Consider the following 24,098-nt stretch of genomic DNA (forward strand, 5'->3'; position numbering starts at 1 on the left):
TTTATCACTTCGATAACTTTGTTAATAACCATTCATTTGTTATGGACAAATATTCATGTTTGTTTCTTACCCTTTGTTTTACGGTAATATTCTACACATAGCACGGAAAGCCCGATACTCGCCCAATACGTAAACTAAACCGTTGAATAGGCTTATTCGTAAGGGATATAATGTTATGATATTCTTGTCAGATCTTTAAGGATGACATTTTTTTGGTATTTCATTGATTCGCTCATGGAGTCTTTAAATAAAAATTGGACCACTATAGGAGAGTTCGCCAATCTCATTAGTGATGTCATATTCACTAATTTTCATATCATTAAGTATCAAATTGGTTGGCAAATAAACAACGAAATAAACAATTAGCAAATTCATGATTAGAATCCCAATTTTCAAAACTTTATAACTTTGTTATTCTATATCCAATTTTTGGTTCTGTAAAATGTTTCATTTAGATAAAATAATTCATATTTTGTGTGTAAATATTTTACTCTTTTACTTAAAAAGTAAATTTGAAATGATATTTATATGTAAACCTCTATTATCATTAAAAAATATTTAAAATTTTTTATGCTCACATAGTCTAATTACTGAATATTTATTTTAAAATTCCGTGGATAAAAAGAGTATTATTGGCAGTGTAGAGAACCAAAAGAATTTTTCAATTACCTTAAAAAACGAAAACGTTATGATGATATAAAGTTGATGCCCCATGCCAATCAAGGGATTTTTTGCCAACCAAATCCAAATCACAGGTAAGTGATGACATCACGAAGAACTCTCCTATATTTTAAAACAGTTTTTGGCATGACATTGGTTGTGTCCTTATTGTATGACGTGTGAAGCACCGTGGCTCAACCGCGCATGGGAAGAATTGAAATTGATTTTACATATGATAGGGACATCCAGACTTGGGACCGGCAAGTTATCCGGGCGGAGTTAATGTCCATTTAAAAGATTTTTCAATACTAGATCCAATACAAGGTAGATCTATTTAGGTGTAGATTACATCTTTTTGGCATTTTTTGGATATATATATTCCTAACTTCATTTTATTTTCATATATTTATGAAATATTTGATATCACTGCCTTTTACTGATACAATTAGTGCCAGTCTTTTTAAGCGCAATTCAACCACGGGGAAATATGTTGGGACAATTAAACTACTTTTTTATCCAATTGGCGCAAACGTTGAATCGAAAAACGCGCAATGTACACTTTCACTGAACTTCAACGTGTAGACACTTGGTAACCAATATGAACTGTACAAAATAGTATGTTCATTGTACACCAGGTATAGATTGTACATATAGATTCCACCGTATAGTGTTTCGAAAAGTAGAATTAGTGAATTTTATTACACGTATGTACAATACAGTTTAATGCATATCATATAAATTGTAGCTATAACCAGAGGTATGACAGACTTTAGAGCTTCTGTTTCCCTACATGTATGTAGGCGATTTTGAAATTATACAATTAAGGATTTTTACTGTAATGTTGGAATATACTAGTATACCTTTGTCATCATCTCATCTGTAACAGGAACGCACTTTTGTACACTATGTACACACGGATGATCAGAACTGTAAAGGAACGAACATCTACTGCAATATTGGACAGGTAAATCCTGTCACCTGTTGAGTCACCTGTTCTGTCTGAGCCATAAAACAATTAATTTTTTTTTTAATTACCTCAGGGCGATTCTATTCGTCACCTGGCCTCTGTAGTGTCGTACGTAAACTTAACCGAGATTTTGAAAGTGGGTTCTAAAAGGGGTGGGGGTCTAGAAAAAGAGGGGTGTGTCATAGTATAATATTTCCTCATTTTCACCAAAATTTTGCATGAAATTATCCACATTAATCCAATTATATCATTTTTAATACTTCTTTTTTGAATATAACAACCAAAGGATTTTGATAGGCTATTATAGAAGTCCTTGTATATAATTATATTTACTGAAAGGATCTGCTTACTAGTGAATGAGGTTTTTTTTCTTTTAATTTATATAAGGTTTTTATAATTTTACTAGCGAATTAAAACCGTACATGTAACAGGGAGTTATAATTAATTACAGGTGTAATTGCGTATAACTGTCACCAATGATTTTACAGTCCATGCTTTAATTTACATTACAAAACCGAATTACTGCAGCCCGTGAAAGAGGTTCGCTTGCATGCACCATCCTATGGACGAACGGACATGCCAGCATCCTACGTTAGATCTGGGTATTAAAATGTACACGTACTATGTTTAATCAAGACGAAGTCCCGAGAAAGTACAGTTTCATTCGTTAGCCCAAGGATTTATATTATACATAGCATTTACCTAAATTTAACTCCTTCGCTAGCTATGAAATAACTTTTTGTACAACTATTTACTACGTTACTGGAATGCTCATCTTGTGCGTTCCTACATCGATATAACAACAAGTGTTATACGAAAGGATAATTACAGAGGAAACCTCAGATATGTATTGTCAGTCAGTGGCGAAACGGGGTGCCGAAATCACGCATGACACAAGACGCTTTTGTATACGGTTCATTCCCCGCTATGACCTCGTCCCAGCAGCGAGATAAGTGTTGATGGTCTCAGTATCGTATTAATTTTCCCATAGACTTCTATAGTGAAGTGCATATTTTTAGGATTTTTTAAAAAATATGTAAATTGATTCAATAAAACTTTCACTTATGTAGCATTTCTAAGGACATGTGAAAAAATAATTTCCCGCAAAGAAAATAGGGTGAGTCCACGAAGATTGGACAGAAAAGTAGTCTTGAACTATAAATAGCCATTTTCCCTACTTTCACTTTCGTTTTGCACTCACCAAACCAACCTTTTCAGTGGAACATTTTTATGATATTATGTTAGATTTTCTTTTAAAAAAGTTCTTCATCTTACAGTGTGATGTTTGCTCTATTTTTTGAGTCAACGTTCATGTCTTTTGACAAAACATTAGTTTGTAGAGAGGCAAAAAGAAAATGCACTATATTTTTATGGCATCCATGTTTTGACGTACACCCGCTCAGGGATATGCAATACGATACTGGTACCTGATGCTGCAGTCGTTCAGAAACTAACGAATTCAATACAGCAATGAATGCATACGTCAAGTTCCGACTACAGTAAGTTAGGAGTTGTACTGCTCCAGAAAATCTGCATGATTTGCTCTGACTACTCTGCTCCTGAAACAGTCACAGGTTGGGAACTACAGCTGAATTCTCGTGCGGTGTTTACCCATTATTATTATAAAATTAGAATTTTTTTTCAAGTATTTTATTTGAAGCAGGAATATTTATTGTATCTTAAGAATCCTTTTTTGAATTAGGTTCACTGTAATTGTAATATTTAATGATTAAAGTTACCGTGGTCAGGGAATTTATATTACAGGGACTGGTCACTCCTTACCAAGTTTATAATATGGAGTAGGCATTTCCTAAATCAGCGAGCACAGTGATCTTTACTGTATATGTACCATCATTGCAAGACTTATAAAAATAATAATGAACATTACAAAGTGGGTGGGGGGGGGGGGAGGGCGACCCGGATGACAATTTTTGCCTTGCAAGTGCAATATTTTTTTTATATTTAACCAGCAAGCAAAATCAATATTTCCACTTAAAAATATGTCTTGTTAAGTAATGGGGAGTTTTTTTCAGCAATACTTTTTTGGTGAAAAAATGAACACCCAGCCCTTTTTACAAATTTCTGGATCTGCCCAGCATATAGCTACTTATCTGTCAAAGAAGAATTAAAGTATTTGTAATCAATTCAACCTCATTTGAACATTAATTACAAGAACAAGTCACAAGTTTTCAGTCAGTGGAATACACTTATAATTTGTTTACTTATAGTACAAAACAGGCACTACATGACAATCCTTTAAAAGTTTTAACTGGATTTGTTGCTTAGTATGTGTTCCTAATACATGTTAGTTCTTAAAAGTTCTTATATAGAACTTAAAATAAGATATGATGTGTGCAAAGATTGAAATATGTTGATTGGCATTTGTTTTTTGTTTTTTTTGGGGGTTTTTTTTGGAGGGGGGAGGGTTCAATACCAACAGAACCATATTTAACTCAATCTTTACACATGGGGCTGGCATTTTAATACTTGTACAACTAAATTTGTCTAGCTGTATTTTTATTTTTTCAGACCTTTAAGTGAAGACTTGTATTTAAAAGAGAGACACTTACACATTTCTTAGAGAAGAATATTGACCAATTAAAAAGGGCGATTATCATTTGACACGTTTACTGTAGCAGTAAGTACTTATACATGCAATACTCAGTGATTATTAAATAATTAAACATTTTTTTTCATCCACAGGTATGCATTTTTTAACATAATCTTGATGACATTGTAAATAGGCTGAAACAGTTTTGCTTTGTATACACGGGAAGCTTTCATGACGCACATTTTAATAGAAAGCACACTTAAACTCGTAAAATAGTAGTGGAGATGTTTGATTTTGTTTTCGTTTAACAGACTATCAGAAACTTTCACGCATACTGTTTGAATGATTAAAAAGTCATCTAATTTTTTATATTATTAAAATTGTAAAGTTAGGCTTTATGTAAAGATATAATATATGCACTAGACCCATAAAGGGAGATAATTAAACTGATTGGTTTTTAATGTGAAAACCTTGTTAGCACAGCTCCTCCAAAACCACTCAAGGTATTTGAAAAAAAAATATGTGAAGAAATGCATCAGTAGAGATTCAATGCAGTACTTTTAGCTTTGTATACTGTAGGGACAACCTGATAATACCAGATGACTATTAATACATTGACCAACCTGATGGATTGGGTTTTGGATCCTGTAGTGAGAGCAACATATGATAACTTGTAATTACAGGTATTCCTATATATGCATGGTAAAGCATTACTTGTACATGATTTTGATGTTTTTTTAGGTAATCAGTTTACTTCAAATTGTTATTAATGTTGTGCACTCTGTTAGTTGATTGAGCACAAGAAGCATATTACTTGTAGTTAGTTTTTCAACTTAGCACATTAAGTTCTGTCTTTATACATGAATGAGTTACATATAAATCAGAATACATTAATAAGTTATAAATATTTGTAAGAAACCTTATAGAGTTGAAGACCTACAGATTATGCTTTGCATGGCTTTGAAAAGTGAGGGGGTGGTTGTTGCCTGCTGAAACTGACCAATCACCCTCATAGTAATTAGTCAGCCAGTAACACAAATCATGTTTACATTAGGTTGTTAATTTATTATCTTTCAAGGTAGGTTTTTGATAATTGGCATGTTGTTAAGCATTTTTAAGATGTATAGCCTTCTACATGCTCTAGGGTTAATTACAATTGACCTTGACATCACATTTTTGTGCTTTGTTTGCATTTTTTTAAATTAAAAATCTACCCAATACTATGACATTTTTAGTTCTTAACTATTTTTTAGGTATCATTATTGGTTGGGATTCTATGGTCAGAATAGCTACTGGTATACAGCAAGAAATTCCTGCAAAATTTTAGGAGGATTTTCACATTATATTTAAGAGCAACACTATCATGATCAGATCATCACTACAAAGTGTGCAGTACATAACATGAGCTTTTACTATTATTACCATCAAATGAGAAATTGAGAATCTTCTTTTGGTGATACTGGAGTACAATTGTAAAGAAATCATCATTGCTACCTAAATATGATATATGTACATACATGTACTTGTGACTGCTAATATTATTCCCACTGAAGCTAAAGTGTTGACATTCAAGAAATAGTTTAGATGTATCAGCCTCATTCACAGAAGGGTAAAATTGGAGGAAACTGTAGGGATTTAGACATAAGCAACAAACATGTAAATTTTGAAATAGGAATGTAGTTACACGTTTATTCATCAGAAGAAATCAATTCATTTTTTTCAAAACCCCACCATTGCAAAAAAGGTTTTAATTTTTTTAAATAATCATTAATAAATGTCTGCCGATTCAGGAAAAACTTAGAACATACATTATTGTACCTTACTATGATTTGATGTGCTGTAATGTGTATCAAGCATTCATTTTCTGCTTAAGTTATTTTATATCTGTTTACATTCATGACAATATTAGGTGTTTTTATTATGTCTATGTTAGCCAGATTGCAATAGTTTATATGAACGGTGGTTTTTGCCCATGATATAAGGTTCAAAATGAGTTAGACTTTGATTCAGACATTTAATTCCTGTCAAGTTGCATGGGCATCTATTTCATATCCTTGGAAATTATGAAAGAAGTTTTAGGCGTTAATTTGCTCATTTTTGCCAAAATTTTGCACAAAATTAACCCAATTTTTACACAAAAGGGGGTGTATTAAATAAAGTTGATTTTGCATTTTAACACTTTTTGTTTAAGAATGGACATAAAATGCCAAAAAATACAGATACTTTTGTGTTGAATGTGGATATGGTTATGAATTGTGATGAAAGACTAACCTTTTTGTTGTTTATCAACAATATCAGTACTTTTGCAATGCAAAAAAGAATGAACTATATTTTGTTATAAAGCATGTTCAAGAAATAACACTTATCAAGATAATTTAGCTTCAATTCTTTTTTAAGTTGAGTAATTAAATACATAAAAACATGCATATTCCTTATAAAATTTAATAAAGTAATAAATATACTTACTAAATGTGAGAATGCATTGGTTATTACTTGCTTATAAATAATAGAGATGTAAAATTATTTAAATTCTACAGCTTTATTCAATCTACACACACATTTGTTCTTTCTGGTTTCTTTTCATAATACCTCTTCATACACATGTACCCATTTTTATATGTTTCTAACTGTATTGATTTACAAACAAAAAATCCCATGGGACAAAAAAAAATCCCATGGGACACAAAAAAATCCCATGGGATAAAAAAATCCCATGATTTTTAAATTGAAACTATAAGTTTATTTTATCAAAAATTGTAAAATAAAATGCATTTCATTAAATCCCATGCGAATCTGCATCCAATGGTTACTCACATGACATGGTAGGTTGAAGAAACAGCGGAGCAAGATTTGCAATTCAATGTTTTGCAAATTTAAATTGTCTTGTGTTTTGAACGATTTTTTTGCCCTGATACAACTAGATTTATAAATGTATTACTGAATAAAAGTAGTTGAAAGAGTTAAAATCTTGCAAAATAATGCATGAATATATTCAAATGCCAACTAATTTGAAAATTCTTTATCGAGATATTCACTCTGATAGAAATGAAATAAGTAATCTTTTTGTTTGGAATTAACACAGTCACAGATCAATTCGAAATTCGGTTAAAATGTTTTGATGTTTAGGAGCATATGCATCTGCATATATTTTCTGCTTAAGTCAGGCCAAGAACATGCTTCTAGTATTGACGAACTTTCTTCATTAATTATTCATCCGGTTTTGTCATTGTTCATATCATTGCAAAATGTCTCAGTACCTGTAGTAGCTGCCACATGGTTGATCGAAATTGGAGCATTAAATATCGGTGATTGGTGTTGCAGCTTAATAATTGTTTCTAAACAAGCTCTCCAAAGCAGATTTGGTAAATCAATCCAAACGAAAGGAACGCAACAATGTGCATAATAACTTAGGATAATTAACTGGGAAGAGTGAATAACAAAAATATGAACACGAATGCCGAAGAACGCGCACGAATTAAATCTTAAAGTGTTTTTTTTTTTTTTTTTTTTTTTTGCACGAGTGATCAGGATTATTCTACTTATTATACAGATTACCTCCATATTCGTTGCTATTTTCAACACAAATTTTAAAATTTTATGTACGGCGTGCTGATATTCGTGTTGTGACGTTTTGTGACGTTTTTGTAGGTGATAGTCCGAGAGTGTAATTACAGAATTTATTATACAGTGTGTTTATCGAAAATTTTAACCAGGGAATTATCGAACTTTCGATTATTAATCACTGCTATCTATATAATAACTTTATTTATCACATAAAACAGACACAACAAATAAACACATGTAGCCGAATATAAAGTACAGTACAGTACAGTACCAGAGCGTGGGTCGAATTATGATTTATGTTATTTATTTTAAGGCACCGACCATTTTTATATTGAGGTCGGAGGCCTGGGACTCTTTGAAGGAAAATAAAGATATTTTCTCTGTGGCAAGAAAAAAATAAATGACGTTCCACAATGGTGAAAAAAATAATGTTGTATTCTGTTTATCATAAAAAAAGTTTAGGTAATATTAACATTTTACGATTTATAGTAGAAAAAATTATAATGTTATAATGAGAAACTACATGGATATCAACATCCAGAGACTTTTGTGTTATATTTATCCAGGAATGTTAAACAAACTATTAGAAAGTTGCAAAATTTACACGAACTACAACTAAACATTATAACGAACTACCACTGAACATTGTAACGAACTACCACTAAACATTGTAACGAACTACCACTGAACATTATAACGAACTACCACTAAACATTGTAACGAACTACCACTAAACATTATAACGAACTACCACTGAACATTATAACGAACTACCACTGAACATAATAACGAACTACCACTGAACATTATAACGAACCACCACTAAACATTGTAACGAACTACCACTAAACATTGTAACGAACTACCACTGAACATTATAACGAACTACCACTAAACATTGTAACGAACTACCACTGAACATTATAACGAACTACCACTAAACATTGTAACGAACTACCACTGAACATTATAACGAACTACCACTGAACATGGTAACGAACTACCACTGAACATTATAACGAACTACCACTGAACATTGTTTTTGCTCCTTATAGTTGAAAACCAAGGAATTTATTTACGAGACAGCTCGGAACTTTTACAGTTTCTAAATGACAACAAATTTCTTATGTACTTATGACATGAAAAGCATGTATACAAGCATGTTCAGTAATGAACTAATTAAGGCGTCAGAAAACATTTACCTTGAAATGGAAAAAAGACGATTTTGCTATACTTTTGAGCAATGCGAACTTACTTCTAATATTAGAATTTGTTCTGTTAGAATTAGTTCTTAGTACGATGTGCAATGAGGACAGTCCCTGACCTTGACATATGGTTTGCGGTCAGGTTTTCCGTATTACGGCCTAACAACCCTAGAATGTCAGGACCACCACCTAGGACACACAACCCAGTTGCTTTGTGGGCAGAGCCACCTAACCCCCGGCCAGGGTTCTGAACACTATTTAGTTGCCTTTCACGACAAGCTTATTTTGACACTCGGACCTGCACGGGGCCTTACAGCACCTTGCATGAGCTTTTTGAAAACAAATGAGAAACAGTGGAAATCCCTGATGAGTGGAGTTTAAGTTACATCATTAATCTTCCGAAGAAGGGCGACCTGAGCAACTGCCAAAAAGCTGGAGAGGAATTCAGCTACTTTTCACATTCCGATGCTGTCGATCATGTACATGTATTGACCTAATTGCCACGTGCACGTTACGGGTCATCATCGAGGAGTAAAAAGAATGGCAATCACGCCTCTACATAAACTTCGTGGACTTCAAGAAGGCCTTAGCATAGTTAACAGAAATGCACTTTGGAAGGTACTAAGACACTGTGGAATCCCTGTCAAATAGTAAAGGACTCTACAAAAACACCAAATGCCAAGTCATCCCACAATTCAACACTCTCGTCATCCTTCAATGAACATATAAGAAATATGCCAAGGTTGTCTCCTGTCACCCCATATTTGCTATATATAAGTGTGCAAGAATTTTAATTAGATATAATATACAATCATGAATTTACTCATAGATTGCTTCTCGTCTAATTGATATATTTAGGGGTGATAAAGTTCGGTGTATGCAAGGTGATCTCTCTAGAATGGCCATGCACGAGTCTCAGACTTTCTCGTGATATCGCAGAAGCTAATTCCAGCCTGCACGCTTCACAGAATTTCTCGTACTCTGTTATGGTTTAGAAAAAAGAAGCAGCTCCTAACCAATTCCTGGCTACAGACAAAGCCATGTCTTGTTTAGGCCAAGTAAATTTCATCCAACTTTCACCAAAAATATGGGATGGTTTGGAGGATTTTAAAAAAAATTTTTACTGCTTACCACATATTTGCTGGCCTAATTTTATCTTTTTGGTGTATAGACATGTTCTAAATCCATAGCCACATCAGTTTCAGAGAGGAAACATTATTTTCGTCACCAAGAATTGAAAGACTTGTATATTACAGTGCCTACATACAAGAAACTGAAGTAAAAAAAATCCCGTCCCATTTTCTTGTTTTAAATTGTCATTTTTTAGGAGCGGGAGGGGATGCAAATCAATTAATTAATTTTATTTGTTCTTAACACGAAAACAATATCTGATTACCTGAGTCTTTACTTTCATATGTCCTCCCTTGATATTTATATAATATTTTCCATTTATTGTTTATCGTAAATTTGTCTGGCCCCAAAAAAATCTGCCATATTCCTGACAAAATATATAATCCAATCGCCATTGAAAAAATAAAATAATCTTAAGAAGAGTAGAAAAAATTATTTAGCAACATTGAAAATCCCAGCCCCCCCTTCAGTATAAAAATGGTCGATGCCTTAGTCAAATAAGATGTTTTCGATTTCATGGTTGTACCCAATAATTTAGTGTTTTCAACTTATTTATTCTAATATTCTAAAAAAAAAGAAAAGGAAAAATTTGTCCTAATAAGAAAACTTGCTTTCGAATTGGAATATCGATTTTCTAAATGGAGAACCAGTTTTTTTTTCCATATGATAACAAGTGCTTCCATTCGAAATAAAAAATCCCATTGGATAAAATTGCTTTAAATTAGAGAAAATAAGTTTCTTCTTATGAAAAAGTTTTCCTTAGAGATCGATTGAAAAAAAGAAACCTCATTACCAAATTATATGGCAAACTTGATGACTTCTCATTCCGTATTCATTTGTCAATCCTTTCATCTGTGGCAACATCTCTTTAGCACGTATGTATGACGTTTTCATATTACAACTCATACCTAATGCCATGCTTGCCGTAACTACGCGGACTTTATATACAATAATAAACTTCTTACAATCAGGCTTCTGGAACAGGGTTATGTTGTTACACGATTAAAGTAATTGATGTCGCAAATTTTCGTTTTATTTTTATGCCAAATGCATGAACGATTATACTTATATTCCAACTTTCTTATGCTTTGAGAATCATTACTTTGTTACTATATTACATTGTCGTAGACATCTTAAATAAGCATAGCCTCACTGATCAGTCTAGATGATTTTTCATTGTATGGGAAAGAGTCAAATTAATATATTCTTATTTCAAAGATGCACATATCGACCAGTTTGTTTATTTGATAAATACAACAGGTTTGTATAAAAGTATGATAATATTTTTATTGATGCAAGAACTTGTTTGCCGAGCCATGTTCAATGTGGAATCAGTCTGCATCAAACAACAAATAAAAGACGTCGAACCTTTTGATTGACGACTCAGTTGATACATTGTGGTGAGTTGCTGTTTCAACAAAGAGTAAACAACCCGATAGGCAACTCTGTTTGCTATATTGTTACACCCCTGTTATGCTTACCTAATGCAAATGTTGTATTATCCTAGATTTTGTGTTTATCTTCTTTTCGTCTTACTCAATAAGAGACACACTGAGGCCCGTTCCTTATCTTGACTTATATCCCAAATTTATTTCTAAACAAGTCAATACTGCCAACTTGACAAAAGCGACAAATTTTATTTTCTCATTTTTTATGGAGCAACATACCAGCTGCTCCAATGCATTGCAGTTTGTCCATTTAGCTAACTCATGCGCTTTGTTAGATATTAACCATTACACCATTTTTTCTGATAAGCCTTAGATGCTTATACAAAAGTTCTACGGTCGTTTTCATGACCTGTTTGACAAATATTGATTGTCTATTTCCAGTACTCTCCACATCTTTCATCTATCATATATATTCTTTCTCTTTCACAAGACTTGTTCTTACACGAGCTGCAAGACTGGTGTCGTGTAAGAGACAGGAACTGCTCAATCTTCCGAGTTCATCCTGGTTTTTAGAGGGATGTATGCTGTTCGTTGTTTTCTGTGTGTGTATTTTAGCTCTATTGTGTCTATATCAACGTGTAACATATACATGACTTTAATTGACAAATGTTTTAGAACAGGTAATTTCTACAAAGACTTTTAGACTAGAAAGGTAAACATTGTCAATTTTCATTATGGCGGACTCAAAGGACAAATACAATGTAATGGATATTGTGACATATAGTATTTGTATAGAGATTTTTAAAACGCCAAAGTATTTGGCCTGTCTGCCATCATTTTTTACATTCAATCGTCAACAGAAACACGCGAAGAAAAAGTAGGTTTTTCATGTCCGATATGCAGAAAATTTCTTATGTTGCAATGGAAAGCCACTCTATTTGTACCTGAAAATCGGACAACTAAGCAGCCAAAAAACAACTGAGACATTCGTTACATGAACTGTAATATGTCGGACAAATATTGTGATGTCTGTGAAGTTGCAGAGAAGTCTGTATCGTGTACCACACGGACAGAGGCTCTCTTTCGAACGTGAGAAAACTATAACCGAAGATTAAAACATGCAACATGCCAGCATTTCAATTGAAATAATACAAAAAGGAAACTGTGTTTCAATAATTGAAGTCATGTTTTGCCAAAAACACAACGATAGACAAGTTGAAATTGATGGTGTCAATCATTGACAACTATGTTGTACCCTTTGTGCAACGATTGACCACAGTTAAGCGAGGATATGATTGCCATTGAAGAGGCTGCATTTGGGAATAAAAATTCGGAAAAGCTTGAACAATTTTCGAAGGACTTTAATGGACTACACGAATTTCTGCTTTAGTTGAAAAACACAAACAAAATAAAATAAATTGATAAGAAGAAGCTGAAAACGTATTGTCGAGTGTGGATACCATGACAAGAAATATTATCACTCATGTCACACATTTAAAATGCCACACATTTAGCTGAATTTGCCGAAGCAGATGTGAAAGTAATGATGACAGAATTGATGTCTGAGGATAAAGCAGAATTATCAGAAATTTATAGTTTGGAATCAACCGTTGAAACAGGGAACCAAGGTTCTAGCTGTATTCGAAAGTATGTAATCCAGGGACATAGACCAGGCATGGAAAACAGACACACACAACAAAAAGAAAATGCAACTACATGTTAATTCGTTTTGGTTGGAATGCTTTTTGCCAGACTCCGAATCAATGCAAACGACATTTTTAAAGCAAGCAATATAAACCATTTTATTAAAATACTGCAAGTCATAGGTATTAGCGCAATTTTTCCAATGTAACAGCTTTAAAAATTGAACAATTGTAGGTCTTCAATGTTATTATTTCGGAATAGTTTACCGAATGGTTCGGTACAGCTACTTCTTCATTTCGAATTAATGTCACACAATTTCATTCCAGATTGTAAAGTATACGTGTCATCGTACTTCGAAGGTTCCTTTTTTATCAAATCACTAAGAATTATAAATGTCTTCAAATACTGCGGAAACGGTACCTTTAGTGATAATTTTATTGTACACAAAGTTTTGACTGCTCCCGTTTTCATATTGTTCTTTTTTAAATTAGATTAATTAGATTTTCTAGCAGGTTTTGTTTTGATTGAAACGGGTCCAATTTTTTTGTTTTTCTTTTGTCCAACGGCTTAGATACTTCTACTGGAAAGCAATTGTTTTAAAGCCAGATTGAAAATGAACGACTTATTTATTTTTCTGTCTTTCCATTCCCAACTGAGATTTCAAAAGATGCAAACGTTTGTAACGTCACATTCTCTGCGAGCGAAAACAATTACACATAAAATATAATATAATTACATGTGGAGTCACTGTCCCTATAAAGACCCGAGAGACTTGTACGTGGTTTATAATATTTTAAGATAGCATATTCTATTCAATGTATTGGAAAAAAAACAAAACAAAAACATCGTTTCACAAAGTTCTTAGAAATTAATCTACATCTATAATCACGGCAAGCTGTATTGCAACTTTTATCATCAAGCACAATACAAATATACTAAAATATAAATACCAACACGCATGATTTCAAAGCAATTAATTTAATTTGAAAAACTTGGCACTCAATTTTTACTAGGTAGTTCTCCAGTGCGGAGTAGCTGGCTGGCACGACTTGCAATGATGTCAACAATCTTGCCATTGTAAGGCATCCTTTGTAATATTTTTAAACTTTGAACAGTGCAGTTTGTACTTTACCGCGGGCAGCCTGTTTGACTCCAAAAGGCAGCTTGATGACTGGGATTAACCAGGAATATCGTATTGTTTAGTTTTATTACGACACAAGTCAGTTTAGTGATCATGGAGTGTTTAACTTTCATCTATCTATAATAAAAATAATTGATTGATACCGACACTAACACTCAAGTTAAACTACCCCATGTATACAAATTTGATTACGAAACTACTTGTATTGAACAAACTTCAATCATAATGCAAAGGACGATAACTACAATTGAACAGTAACACTCGTAAAGCTTGATGTTGTTAAGTACCGCGTAGAGTCAGTTCAGGATCATCATAACCTTTCTTCAAATATGCTCAATTTGATCACAATTTTTTCTCTGACTACAGACAAATCTGTGTATCTAGAAAAAAAGCATAACATGCCCTATGTAGTAGAAAGTTACATGAGACCTTTTTTATCAATTCTGCAGAGATGTCAAAATATAATTATCTGAGATTCATTTGATACGGTCCACTCACTTACACTTTTAACATCACCTATCGTGTATATGTGATCATTATATTCTATTGACCAGCATGTCAGTATCAAGAGTTCACCTAAATAGTTCAAATAGAAAAAAAAACGGTTTTGAACTTCAACTATCTAGGTCCAGCCACTATTTTGTATTATAAAAAAAGTTTCCCCCAAGTGCACAGTTTTGTCTGCAATAAGAGGGAAAATTGTGGTGAAATAAAGTTTAAAATGCTGGTTTGTCAAAAGTGATGACGTATCTTAATATATGAATGTTACTTTGCTGACAAACTATCGTTGGTTATTAATTTTTCTTTTGATATCTACACGAACTTTATGTATATAGATTTCAAACACAACATTACTTAAATTTCTGGAAATGATAAATTTGATGAACTTGATTACTACTCACAGATGTTTTCAGAATATATAGAACAGTACATCTTACACTTGTCGCTTTTCAGGTATTTAATGAACTCTTAAAATATTCTTTTGTTTCATTTTTATGGATTACTACTAATTGTTAGGCCTCCTTACATACGAGTAGAAGAATTGAATCGAAATTTCAGACCTATTGTTAACAACGTAAATGCACGGATAACTTATTAAAATTAAAAAAGAAACGCAAGAAAAACTTATTTTCTTATTACAAATCAATTGCATAGATTTGACATACAATACAATAACAAATCAGTACCTATCACAGATAAGAAATATCGAAGCAATTTATATCGTCTTTTCACATGTGAACTGGAATGCCGTACCTGTCCACGTGGACGGAAGGTACTTGAATCCTGAGAATAGCGAGTAATCATGTATTTCTATAGATTGTTTATGTTGGAAAGATATGTAAAACTGGCAATAGTATTAAAAGTACAGCACCAAGATTTATCTGATTCCCTTTATTCCTATAGTATTCTGAAAAAAAAGAGAAAAAAAAAGATATTCTTAATGTATTAAGAAGAATGAATCTTACTTTATATCATTGCATTTCAATTTCATTTAAAGCTGTTATTGTAATTAGTAATGTAAAGATAAACATGTCTAAAAACTGAAAGTGCCATACAACAAGAAATCAAAATATCAATACTGTGATGGTTGGTAGACATAATTATTATCTCAAGTACATTGAACCCTGAATAATCATAAAACTTGTCTAAACCAAGCACTTTATATTAATTTAAATGTATTTTGAACCTTGCCTAAACAGAAATAATTTTAAAGTCCAAAATGGGTTAGGTTTAGACATGCATTATTGTTTTATTTTACTGCTTACCACAATATATTTCATCAGATTGATCACGACAATCCAAGTAACCATCACAAACATTAGGTCGTGGGATGCACTGGTCCAAACTTTTACATTCAAACCCGTCCAAACAATGGTTTATGATAATTTTCTGTTCTTGATTAGGTATATCGTCTATTGTTATAGACCCTAAATACATTTCAGAAAGGAGAAAAATTTCAATTTTGCACATATTTTTCATCCAAACTAATTGGTCATTGTTATTAAATGAATGAAGCTCCATCATTAAAAAGTAACAATCAAGCGCTAAATTTAGTTCAGCACAGATTTCTTGTTACATATTTTCTGTCAATATGAAAATGATATTGAATACGGCTTTGCTCTTCAAATTTCCAGTTTTCTTCGTTTTTCTTAAATTTCAATGTCAAATTTTACTAATAAAATCATTTAAATGCGGCTACGTTTTCCACATGTTTAAAAATTTGATAAAACAACTGTGCGACTGTATTCTTGGATAACTCAAAGAAAAAACCAATGCTTGTCAACTGTAAGACATAGTGCTATGACCAGTATGGAAATATCTATTTCAGGGCCAAACGAAGACACACAAGAATATAAGTTTTCAAAATTAATTGAAAAGATTATGCGTTTTATACATGAAATCACTTAAAACATATTTGTTGACTATATCACTTAAATCATACATTTTCATGATTCAATTCTTCGGTAATAGATTTATGTTTTTCATAGGGTTCACATGTGATCAACATGAAAACTGCGTAAATGCAATTTTTGTTGTGTGTAATTTATATCCCAATACCTTAAAAGGTATCAGGTATGACCAGACACATTACTTTGTAAACACGAAATTTGTTCTTTTGCTTTTCATAAAACTTTACATTTTGTAGATAAATCAATATTACCTTTTTTATCAATTTCTATTTCTTTTGAGTCCTTTTTTCTGGTCCATCTATTCCAAAGATCTACCAGTACAAAATAGCAAAGTAATTGTAAACAGATGTATGATACTCGTCGTGAATATATTTTATAGAAATAACTGATTTATAAATGTGTCAAGTATTTACAACGCTAATAATATACAATGTATAAAAACAATATCTTTTGTTTGATACATACGCCATTTTTAGGTTCAATTATATCCCCATTTTAGAAAACATTAAAAGTTGTGGTTCACAGCAGGTTGAAGAATATTAAAGATATTACAAACGAAAGAAATACTTCAAACATACTAAATATAATATTTTGGGGATGTATTCATTACGTCTGGAAATAAACCATTCAATACAAAAGAGAATACGGGAAAACTTTCAGTATAAATGGAAAGACTATGAGAAAACTCAAAGCCAAGAATAGATAACAATGACACGGTTCAAAATGTGTAATCCCTCACACGAGGCTCTTTTTATTGAATTGTACGTGGTAGAACTTATCAACAGTGGATTTGGCTTACTTATTCAATTTGTTAAGTATCAAGTATTTATTTTTAAGTATCAGTCTTTCTAAAAATCAGACAGACGGTGATTCATGCATGTTAAAAACCCACCGAATTCAGTTTTATTTCTTGTTCAGAAACAGGAGTTACCGTTCTTTATTTGTTTCATTCGGTTGATTTTAGTTGGAGATGAATGTATGATTTTCTTAAAAGTACAGATCAGGATGCAGAAATGATTATTGTTATGTGAACGTATAACATATGTAGATTGAAAAAGCATCGTTTGTTCGGTGGTTTTTTCTACACTGTGAAACACTTTATCATTGGTAGAGTCTGAATTTCATGTGGACTTGTACTTAATCGGTTAACTTTTGATTTATAGATCTTTCTATGTAATTAGATCTAACGTTGTTTATAGGAGATTACTCTTTGATACACGTTTACCACGTAGAGAAATTTATAGTTTTTATATTGGATTATAGAAATTTATTGTTTTTATATTAATGTATTTCGATTTTCAAACAAGAATCGCATTGAACCGTCCAAATACATAACAAAAATTTCTAATCCAGTTTTTCACTCAACTATTGAACATGGTCCAAAATTTAATAGAAGTCCTTGTCCATTAAAGTTTTCTGTTACTGTGTTTATTTACATGTATGTCGTTCATTGTCTTTTTTCGTTTGTTACCTTTGTTTGCGTCGTGATCACTCTAGACTAAACACTATTGTACTATACCTGACATGGAACATAGTAAGTGTGGATTTTCGTCCGTGCCATCACCACAGTGGTCGACAGAATCACACATTAGATCCTTATCAATACAGTATAGATTGCCACATAGATAGTCTTTTGGTTTTGGACAACCAACTAGGAAAAATATTATAAACAAAGTAATTGTATGTATTCCAAATAACTTGCAGGATAATATAAAAGCTCACTCCCTTACAAAATTGGTCACACTCATTGAAAAAAAATAGTACTTCTTCAAATTGGACTCACGTAAGAACATACTTATTTCAAATTTAGATTATTTTTTTTTCATTCGTCTTTGTAATTCAATTTGAATTTTGATGACTATGGTTACACCCATCTTCGTTGATTTTTCTATCTGCATGTATCTATTCTAGGATGAAAACAAAGAAAAGAAAACATCATTATTTTGAATTTTTCAAATGAAATATAAATTCATCATAATTTATCTAAACCACACTGACACTTATTTTCCTAAGAGATCTTACCTTCCGTAGCATTATCGACGACAGAGTATATAAATCTAAGTTTATCCTCAGGTTCCAGAGCCCCTCTGAATCTAATATAGATCGAGTCTGTTGAGCTGAGCCACATGCCATAGCTGATATTTGACGAGGTTAAAGTTGTTATTACGTTACCGAGAGATGTCCCTCCGTTACGTATTTCTAAGCTGTTATTCCCATATTTTACCCAGCCTGTACGATGAAAACATGTTTTTCTCATAATATACAATTATTTTGAAACATTTTCTCTGATTTATCTTCTCTATTATAATGGAACTTATTTTCCTTAATTAAAGTTAAAACGTGACTTTTATACATACCAAATTTTACTTCTTTCGTGACCTTCTTCTCGAAATTAAACAATAAAGAAATGCTTTAATTAAACTTAGTGACAAACGACTTTAGTTTCTATATTATCTAATTATAGAATATTTATTTTACTATGTAGGAGTAATCAAGGGAACCAAATTCTAGGGGAAATCAAAGGAATGTAATCCAGGGACAAAGACCAGACATGATAAACAGCCACACTTCCAAGAACATACAATAACCAAAAATAATACCTACAAGAGTAACAAAAGTAAATGAGCAATGGATCATGAGGAAATATAACAGTTTGACTTGAAATGATCTTAATTACCTTCCCCTAGTTTAATATCTACTAATCGAACCAGGATACCGTCCGAAGGTCTACCATGAGGTCTTTTTAAAATCCATATACAGTCATATATACCAGGCGTTACCTTCATCACGTCACTTAAGGCTAGAATCCCACCATGCCGCTGGTCTAATTTCACACTGCAATCTAAATTTACAGTTAATTTTGTAACCATTCATATGTATATATATACATAGTTTGTGACTACTTAGAACAAGAGATGTACTTGAAAAATCAAAACAATAAACAATCCTCAATTTCAATGCAGTATATTTTGAACACTGGTATAATAAACCTAATTCTGTTTAATTTTTACTTACTATTCTTAGGTTTGTCAGCCCAGTATTTCTCTGAAAAACGAAAACATAATTACAAAATACAGGATCCATCGTTGGCAAGTCAATGGTGGATCAAGTTATTTACAATTTACATGATGAGACGAGGGATTAACTTGGGACACCAAGTTATTCCTAAAGAAATATTAATACAATGCAAAATACGAATTTGTTAGAACATTTACTGAACTTTATTGGAATCAGAGTATTTTTCAATATTTAAACTTGAATAATATAACATTTAAAAATAAAATATATTCAATTTTTTTTACAGATAGCCAAGATCCACGCGCCCGCTTTGGGATCCGCTTTCATTCATTATATATTCAATTAAATGACCAACATTAATATAGCTTTAAGACATTATTTCCTAACAATTATTGATACATTTTGTAGTGTAGTCCAATGTTTTTTTTTTTTATTTTTGCAATAATAAATAATAGCATACTTGTCGTATTCTTTGTATTCGTATTCTATAGAGTCGTGGTTTCTTTTGGATATTCGAACTATGTTCCTGTACATTTCTTTCATATATACGACACTGAAGCTAACATGGTGAAGTGCTAGCACGGATATAAAAGTGAACTTCGTTTCGATTCGGAGATCAGTTACTTACTACGTTTTATTATGTTGTCTTATTCAAATATCGAAGACATATTGTGTATGTAGAACCTGTTGACATTTTGTCACCCTGATATGTACAATTATGTCTGATGTTTCCTCTTAATGCTTGAAAGGTTGTGGTTTATAGATAATAAATAAAACAAGAATTTCGTCAAATGGAACAACTGTTATTGTTCTTTCCTGAAATTACTATACACAGGATATTTATCAAGCTAATTACCAGACACAAAGAAGTAGGAAGCTTTGAATCCCACTGGTTGACAGCATCGATGGTTACTTTTACCCGTTACAAATACAACGATTAGCGTGCTTGATTGGGAGACGATGATTGGTCGTCTATTACGCTTGAATACGTCTGCTGGCTTTGGTGCATAAAGACCATCGTATATCTAAAAGGAATAAAAGCAAGGAAGCATATATATTTTAGCAAGAAACAATATTAATATCAAATTGCACGTTTGCTATACAGTTTAATACAATCTCATATGTACGAAATTATCGTTGCAAATATGGATTTACAACTTATGTCGATATGTTGGTGCATTTTATTACTTATTTGATTGACTGTATTACATTACGACAATTTTTAAGGTCTTGTTGAGGATACATTATACTTTTAGCAGAAGTTCATTTGTATAAAACGATATTTACAATAAATATTTTCATGTCGAATAATAACATAAATAATGTACATAAAAATGACATTACACTTTACCAGTAAATTATTAATGAAGAGTGTATTGTTTGTTTCATTATGCGTAATATCAATTTAATTAAGTGAGAACAAAAATACCGCGAAACTTAGTCAAACACGCTTATGTAAGTTATGTAGAAGAAAATGTAGAATTAAAATCATACAGTTCGAAATACCTCATTAGATTTATAACACACTAACATACATTTTTTCTGGATTTATTACCTATCCAAATAATCAATTCGCTTAAGAATGCGAATACATAGATGTAAATTATTATACCGATAAGACCTGTTTGATCAAGTGGCCAGATAGACATCGCTATCACATACAGAATGATGAACATAGGTATACAATGTATACAAAATATGAACAATGTTATGATATATAATAAAACAAATAATATACGCAGACACAGAAAATAGTTTTGGATATTTTTTGTCCATGTGCATAATTGCATTATCAGTTTTATAAACATTCTATCATGGTTTACACGACTTAACAGTTGGGGAAACAACTAAATGTAAAGTGTTTTATGTGATGAACTTAAGTTTATGTTAACATGCATAAGGTAGCAAATATTGATGCTTATGTCATTGGTGATTGATTTATTTCTTCGGCTCGTCTACGTTTCATTCTTGCCTCGTGTAGGCATTTGATTAAAAGTGGGTTCAAGCCAATAAATATGATAACACAAAAGAAATGGTTTAAAAATGACCCCTCCCCCCACACACAGAGTCACGACAAAATGGAAAGCCTAAATCAACGACAATCATGGTACACGTAAAACACGTATTGAATGTCAAACGATAACTGCAAATATTTAACAGCGGGAAATACCTACATGGAAGTGAAAAGAATTTCACCAAAAAAAAAAAAAAACAAGGCGCTTTAACCAAAAAGGTCGTGTACCATATAGCCAGAAATTTTCGCGAGGTTTCGGAAAAAGGTGAAAATGAAAGCTCGCTAAATTTTTGTCAGATAGGTACTCATAAAATTTGCATTCAATAAAATCTGAAATATTTCTTACAGTAAAACGCGAAATTTGGCAACCACGAAAACTACCCGCTATACGGTATATGGCTTCTTTTATGTGGTAGTACCCGACAAATGTACGGTATTAAACAGGGAACTATATGGAAGAATTTTTGTATCGATAAGAATAATTGATTAACTTGTGGAAACAGACTCATCATATCAATCGGTTATACTATAATTGTGATCGGGTGAACTTAAAGATGACTTAAAACTAGTCATTACATACACATGTAACATTCATCTGTTCCAAAGATTTATCCGAAGTTAAGCTCGATTTGAAGCATTGACATACTCCTTGAGCAATACTCCCTGGAAAGGAGCAGACATGTCGGGGATCGTATTGAGAATGCTCGTTACTGACCACAAATCTAATATGTATAAATAATCTATTGAGATCCTAGAACTTCAATTTGTTCTCAGATTTTGTTAACTGTTACTGTTTAACTGATGTAAATGCAATTACCTGTATTTCGCTTTCCTTAGCTATTTCCCAATCATCAAATATAAGCCTAATATGTCCATAAGGGTCGAGGTTCTGTAACGTGTAAGTGAAAGTTTCTCCATTCAACGCATAGCCATCTGGGAAGTTAGGAGAGATTATGTATCCACTGGGTTCTTTTGTGGGAAAAGGGGACGTAACCATTCCCTGTTTTGTTTCCAACTTCTCTTAAAAGTGATAGCAATTTATAAATGGATGCATCATTTCATATTTATATTAAAGCACTTTGCCGAGTGTTTTCAAATTGAAAGTGCTAAAATTTCATTGTGCAAGTTTGAAGATTAAATTTTATCATTCTAGTTAATGTTAATAATAGATAAATGATCAAATGAGACAACGATTATGGAATTGATACATACTGTTATTAAAGACATCCATACAATATTTGGAACACGTAACCATTATAAGCATAAAATGATGTTTTAAGATAATTTTATATTATCGATGCATTATAACTATTTCGCATTTTAATTCTAAATTTAAAGCATACCCATAATCTCATAACTGACACGGAATTTCTTTCCGTTTAGACCTGTTTTGTTGGACATGCAATGTCTAATCTGTACATTGGATGATAAGGATATGTAAACGTCGCCTTCGTCAGAGCTGAAATAGTTCTTCCTAGTTACACTGATGTAAGGTGGATCCATTTCATGAATTTGGAGATGATCGCATCTGTAATAATGAATACTATTTGATTGATATTTAACATGAGTGTCACTTTTATTAAATTAGGGTATGCAGTAAAGCTTGATACAAAGGTTAAAATAACAACTTAAACTTTGGAAACCTTGACTTACATAAGCAAACTCATACCTTCGAAGCATATTGAACACCATTTTGAAAAAATTGCAATGAGACATATTGAAAACAAATGTCAAAATGGTAATTACTTGAAATTTCCTACCCTGGTATGCATACTTGACGTTGTTTTGAATAAGTGAAGAAACATTCTGGAAAAGTGACGTTTTCCAGGGTGATTTTTATAAAACATGTACTACAAGACTTGATGACAACACTGCAGGACTGTCCATCTGATGCTGTGTAGTTTCTTGGAAATGACGTAGAACTGACGTAACCAAAATCTCCTTTCTCCATGTGAGATTTAATGCTTTGCTCATTTTCAACGCAGTCATATTCACCTGAAACAAAAAAAAAAAAATAATGCTCGAACTAGAACCATAACAGTAATGAATCTGTTAGTAATCTATCAAAGACTTTGTAAACTATAGTCATCACTCTGTCTGCAAAAAAGAGTATATGGCGTACTTACAACAACTATTAACTACTACATCTTTGAATGATAATATTATTGTGACACTAGTACTTCTTGTATGTTATTTAATTTTGTATCTCAATCTTTGCATTTAGTTCAAATACTATGGTGAGAGGTTACTCATTGAAACACTTGTACATATACCGAAATTTACATCATTTATATTCGAGTGGTATTTTTCGTATTTTGCTTAGGTTATACTATTCTTAACAATCTCCGTGCTTTTGCAAATTATTGATAATTATATATTTGTTTAATCTTGTATCATAGGGATC

At 32.1% G+C, this 24,098-nt stretch overlaps 1 protein-coding gene and 1 long non-coding RNA gene across 6 annotated transcripts in view; one reads left to right on the forward strand and one right to left on the reverse strand.

Moving 5' to 3' along the window:
- Positions 1-754: 754 nt before the first annotated feature.
- Positions 755-6,589, forward strand: LOC148618106 (uncharacterized). 4 transcript variants are annotated; one of them, XR_015922646.1, is made up of 4 exons: positions 2,994-3,126; positions 4,157-4,265; positions 4,758-4,861; positions 5,432-6,589. It is a non-coding gene; the product is annotated as an uncharacterized LOC148618106 (long non-coding RNA). The 4 variants fall into 4 exon arrangements; XR_015922647.1 differs by having other exon boundaries at positions 3,075-3,201; XR_015922649.1 differs by lacking the exons at positions 2,994-3,126; positions 4,157-4,265 and adding an exon at positions 755-984 and having other exon boundaries at positions 5,432-6,515.
- An 8,777-nt stretch (positions 6,590-15,366) lies between these two features.
- The window catches only part of LOC148618107 (uncharacterized), a 28,092-nt gene continuing 19,360 nt past the window's right edge, over positions 15,367-24,098 (reverse strand). Inside the window, exons 3-13 of one of the 2 annotated variants that reach the window (XM_088585973.1) lie at positions 23,455-23,689; positions 23,038-23,222; positions 22,512-22,714; positions 20,537-20,705; positions 19,678-19,707; positions 19,340-19,504; positions 18,685-18,891; positions 18,182-18,313; positions 16,914-16,973; positions 16,018-16,179; positions 15,367-15,659 (exon numbers count right to left, since the gene is read on the reverse strand). In XM_088585973.1, coding sequence (XP_088442099.1) covers positions 15,574-15,659; positions 16,018-16,179; positions 16,914-16,973; positions 18,182-18,313; positions 18,685-18,891; positions 19,340-19,504; positions 19,678-19,707; positions 20,537-20,705; positions 22,512-22,714; positions 23,038-23,222; positions 23,455-23,689 — 1,634 coding nt within the window. In that variant the 3' untranslated portion in view covers positions 15,367-15,573. Of the gene's footprint in view, positions 15,660-16,017; positions 16,180-16,913; positions 16,974-18,181; positions 18,314-18,684; positions 18,892-19,339; positions 19,505-19,677; positions 19,708-20,536; positions 20,706-22,511; positions 22,715-23,037; positions 23,223-23,440; positions 23,690-24,098 lie in introns of those variants that run through there. The other variant, XM_088585974.1, reaches the window with a different exon arrangement.

Source organism: Perna viridis, chromosome 5 (genome assembly GCF_037379345.1).
Source record: "Perna viridis isolate PV_CMFRI_1.1 ecotype Kerala chromosome 5, ASM3737934v1, whole genome shotgun sequence".
NCBI lineage: Eukaryota > Metazoa > Mollusca > Bivalvia > Mytilida > Mytilidae > Perna > Perna viridis.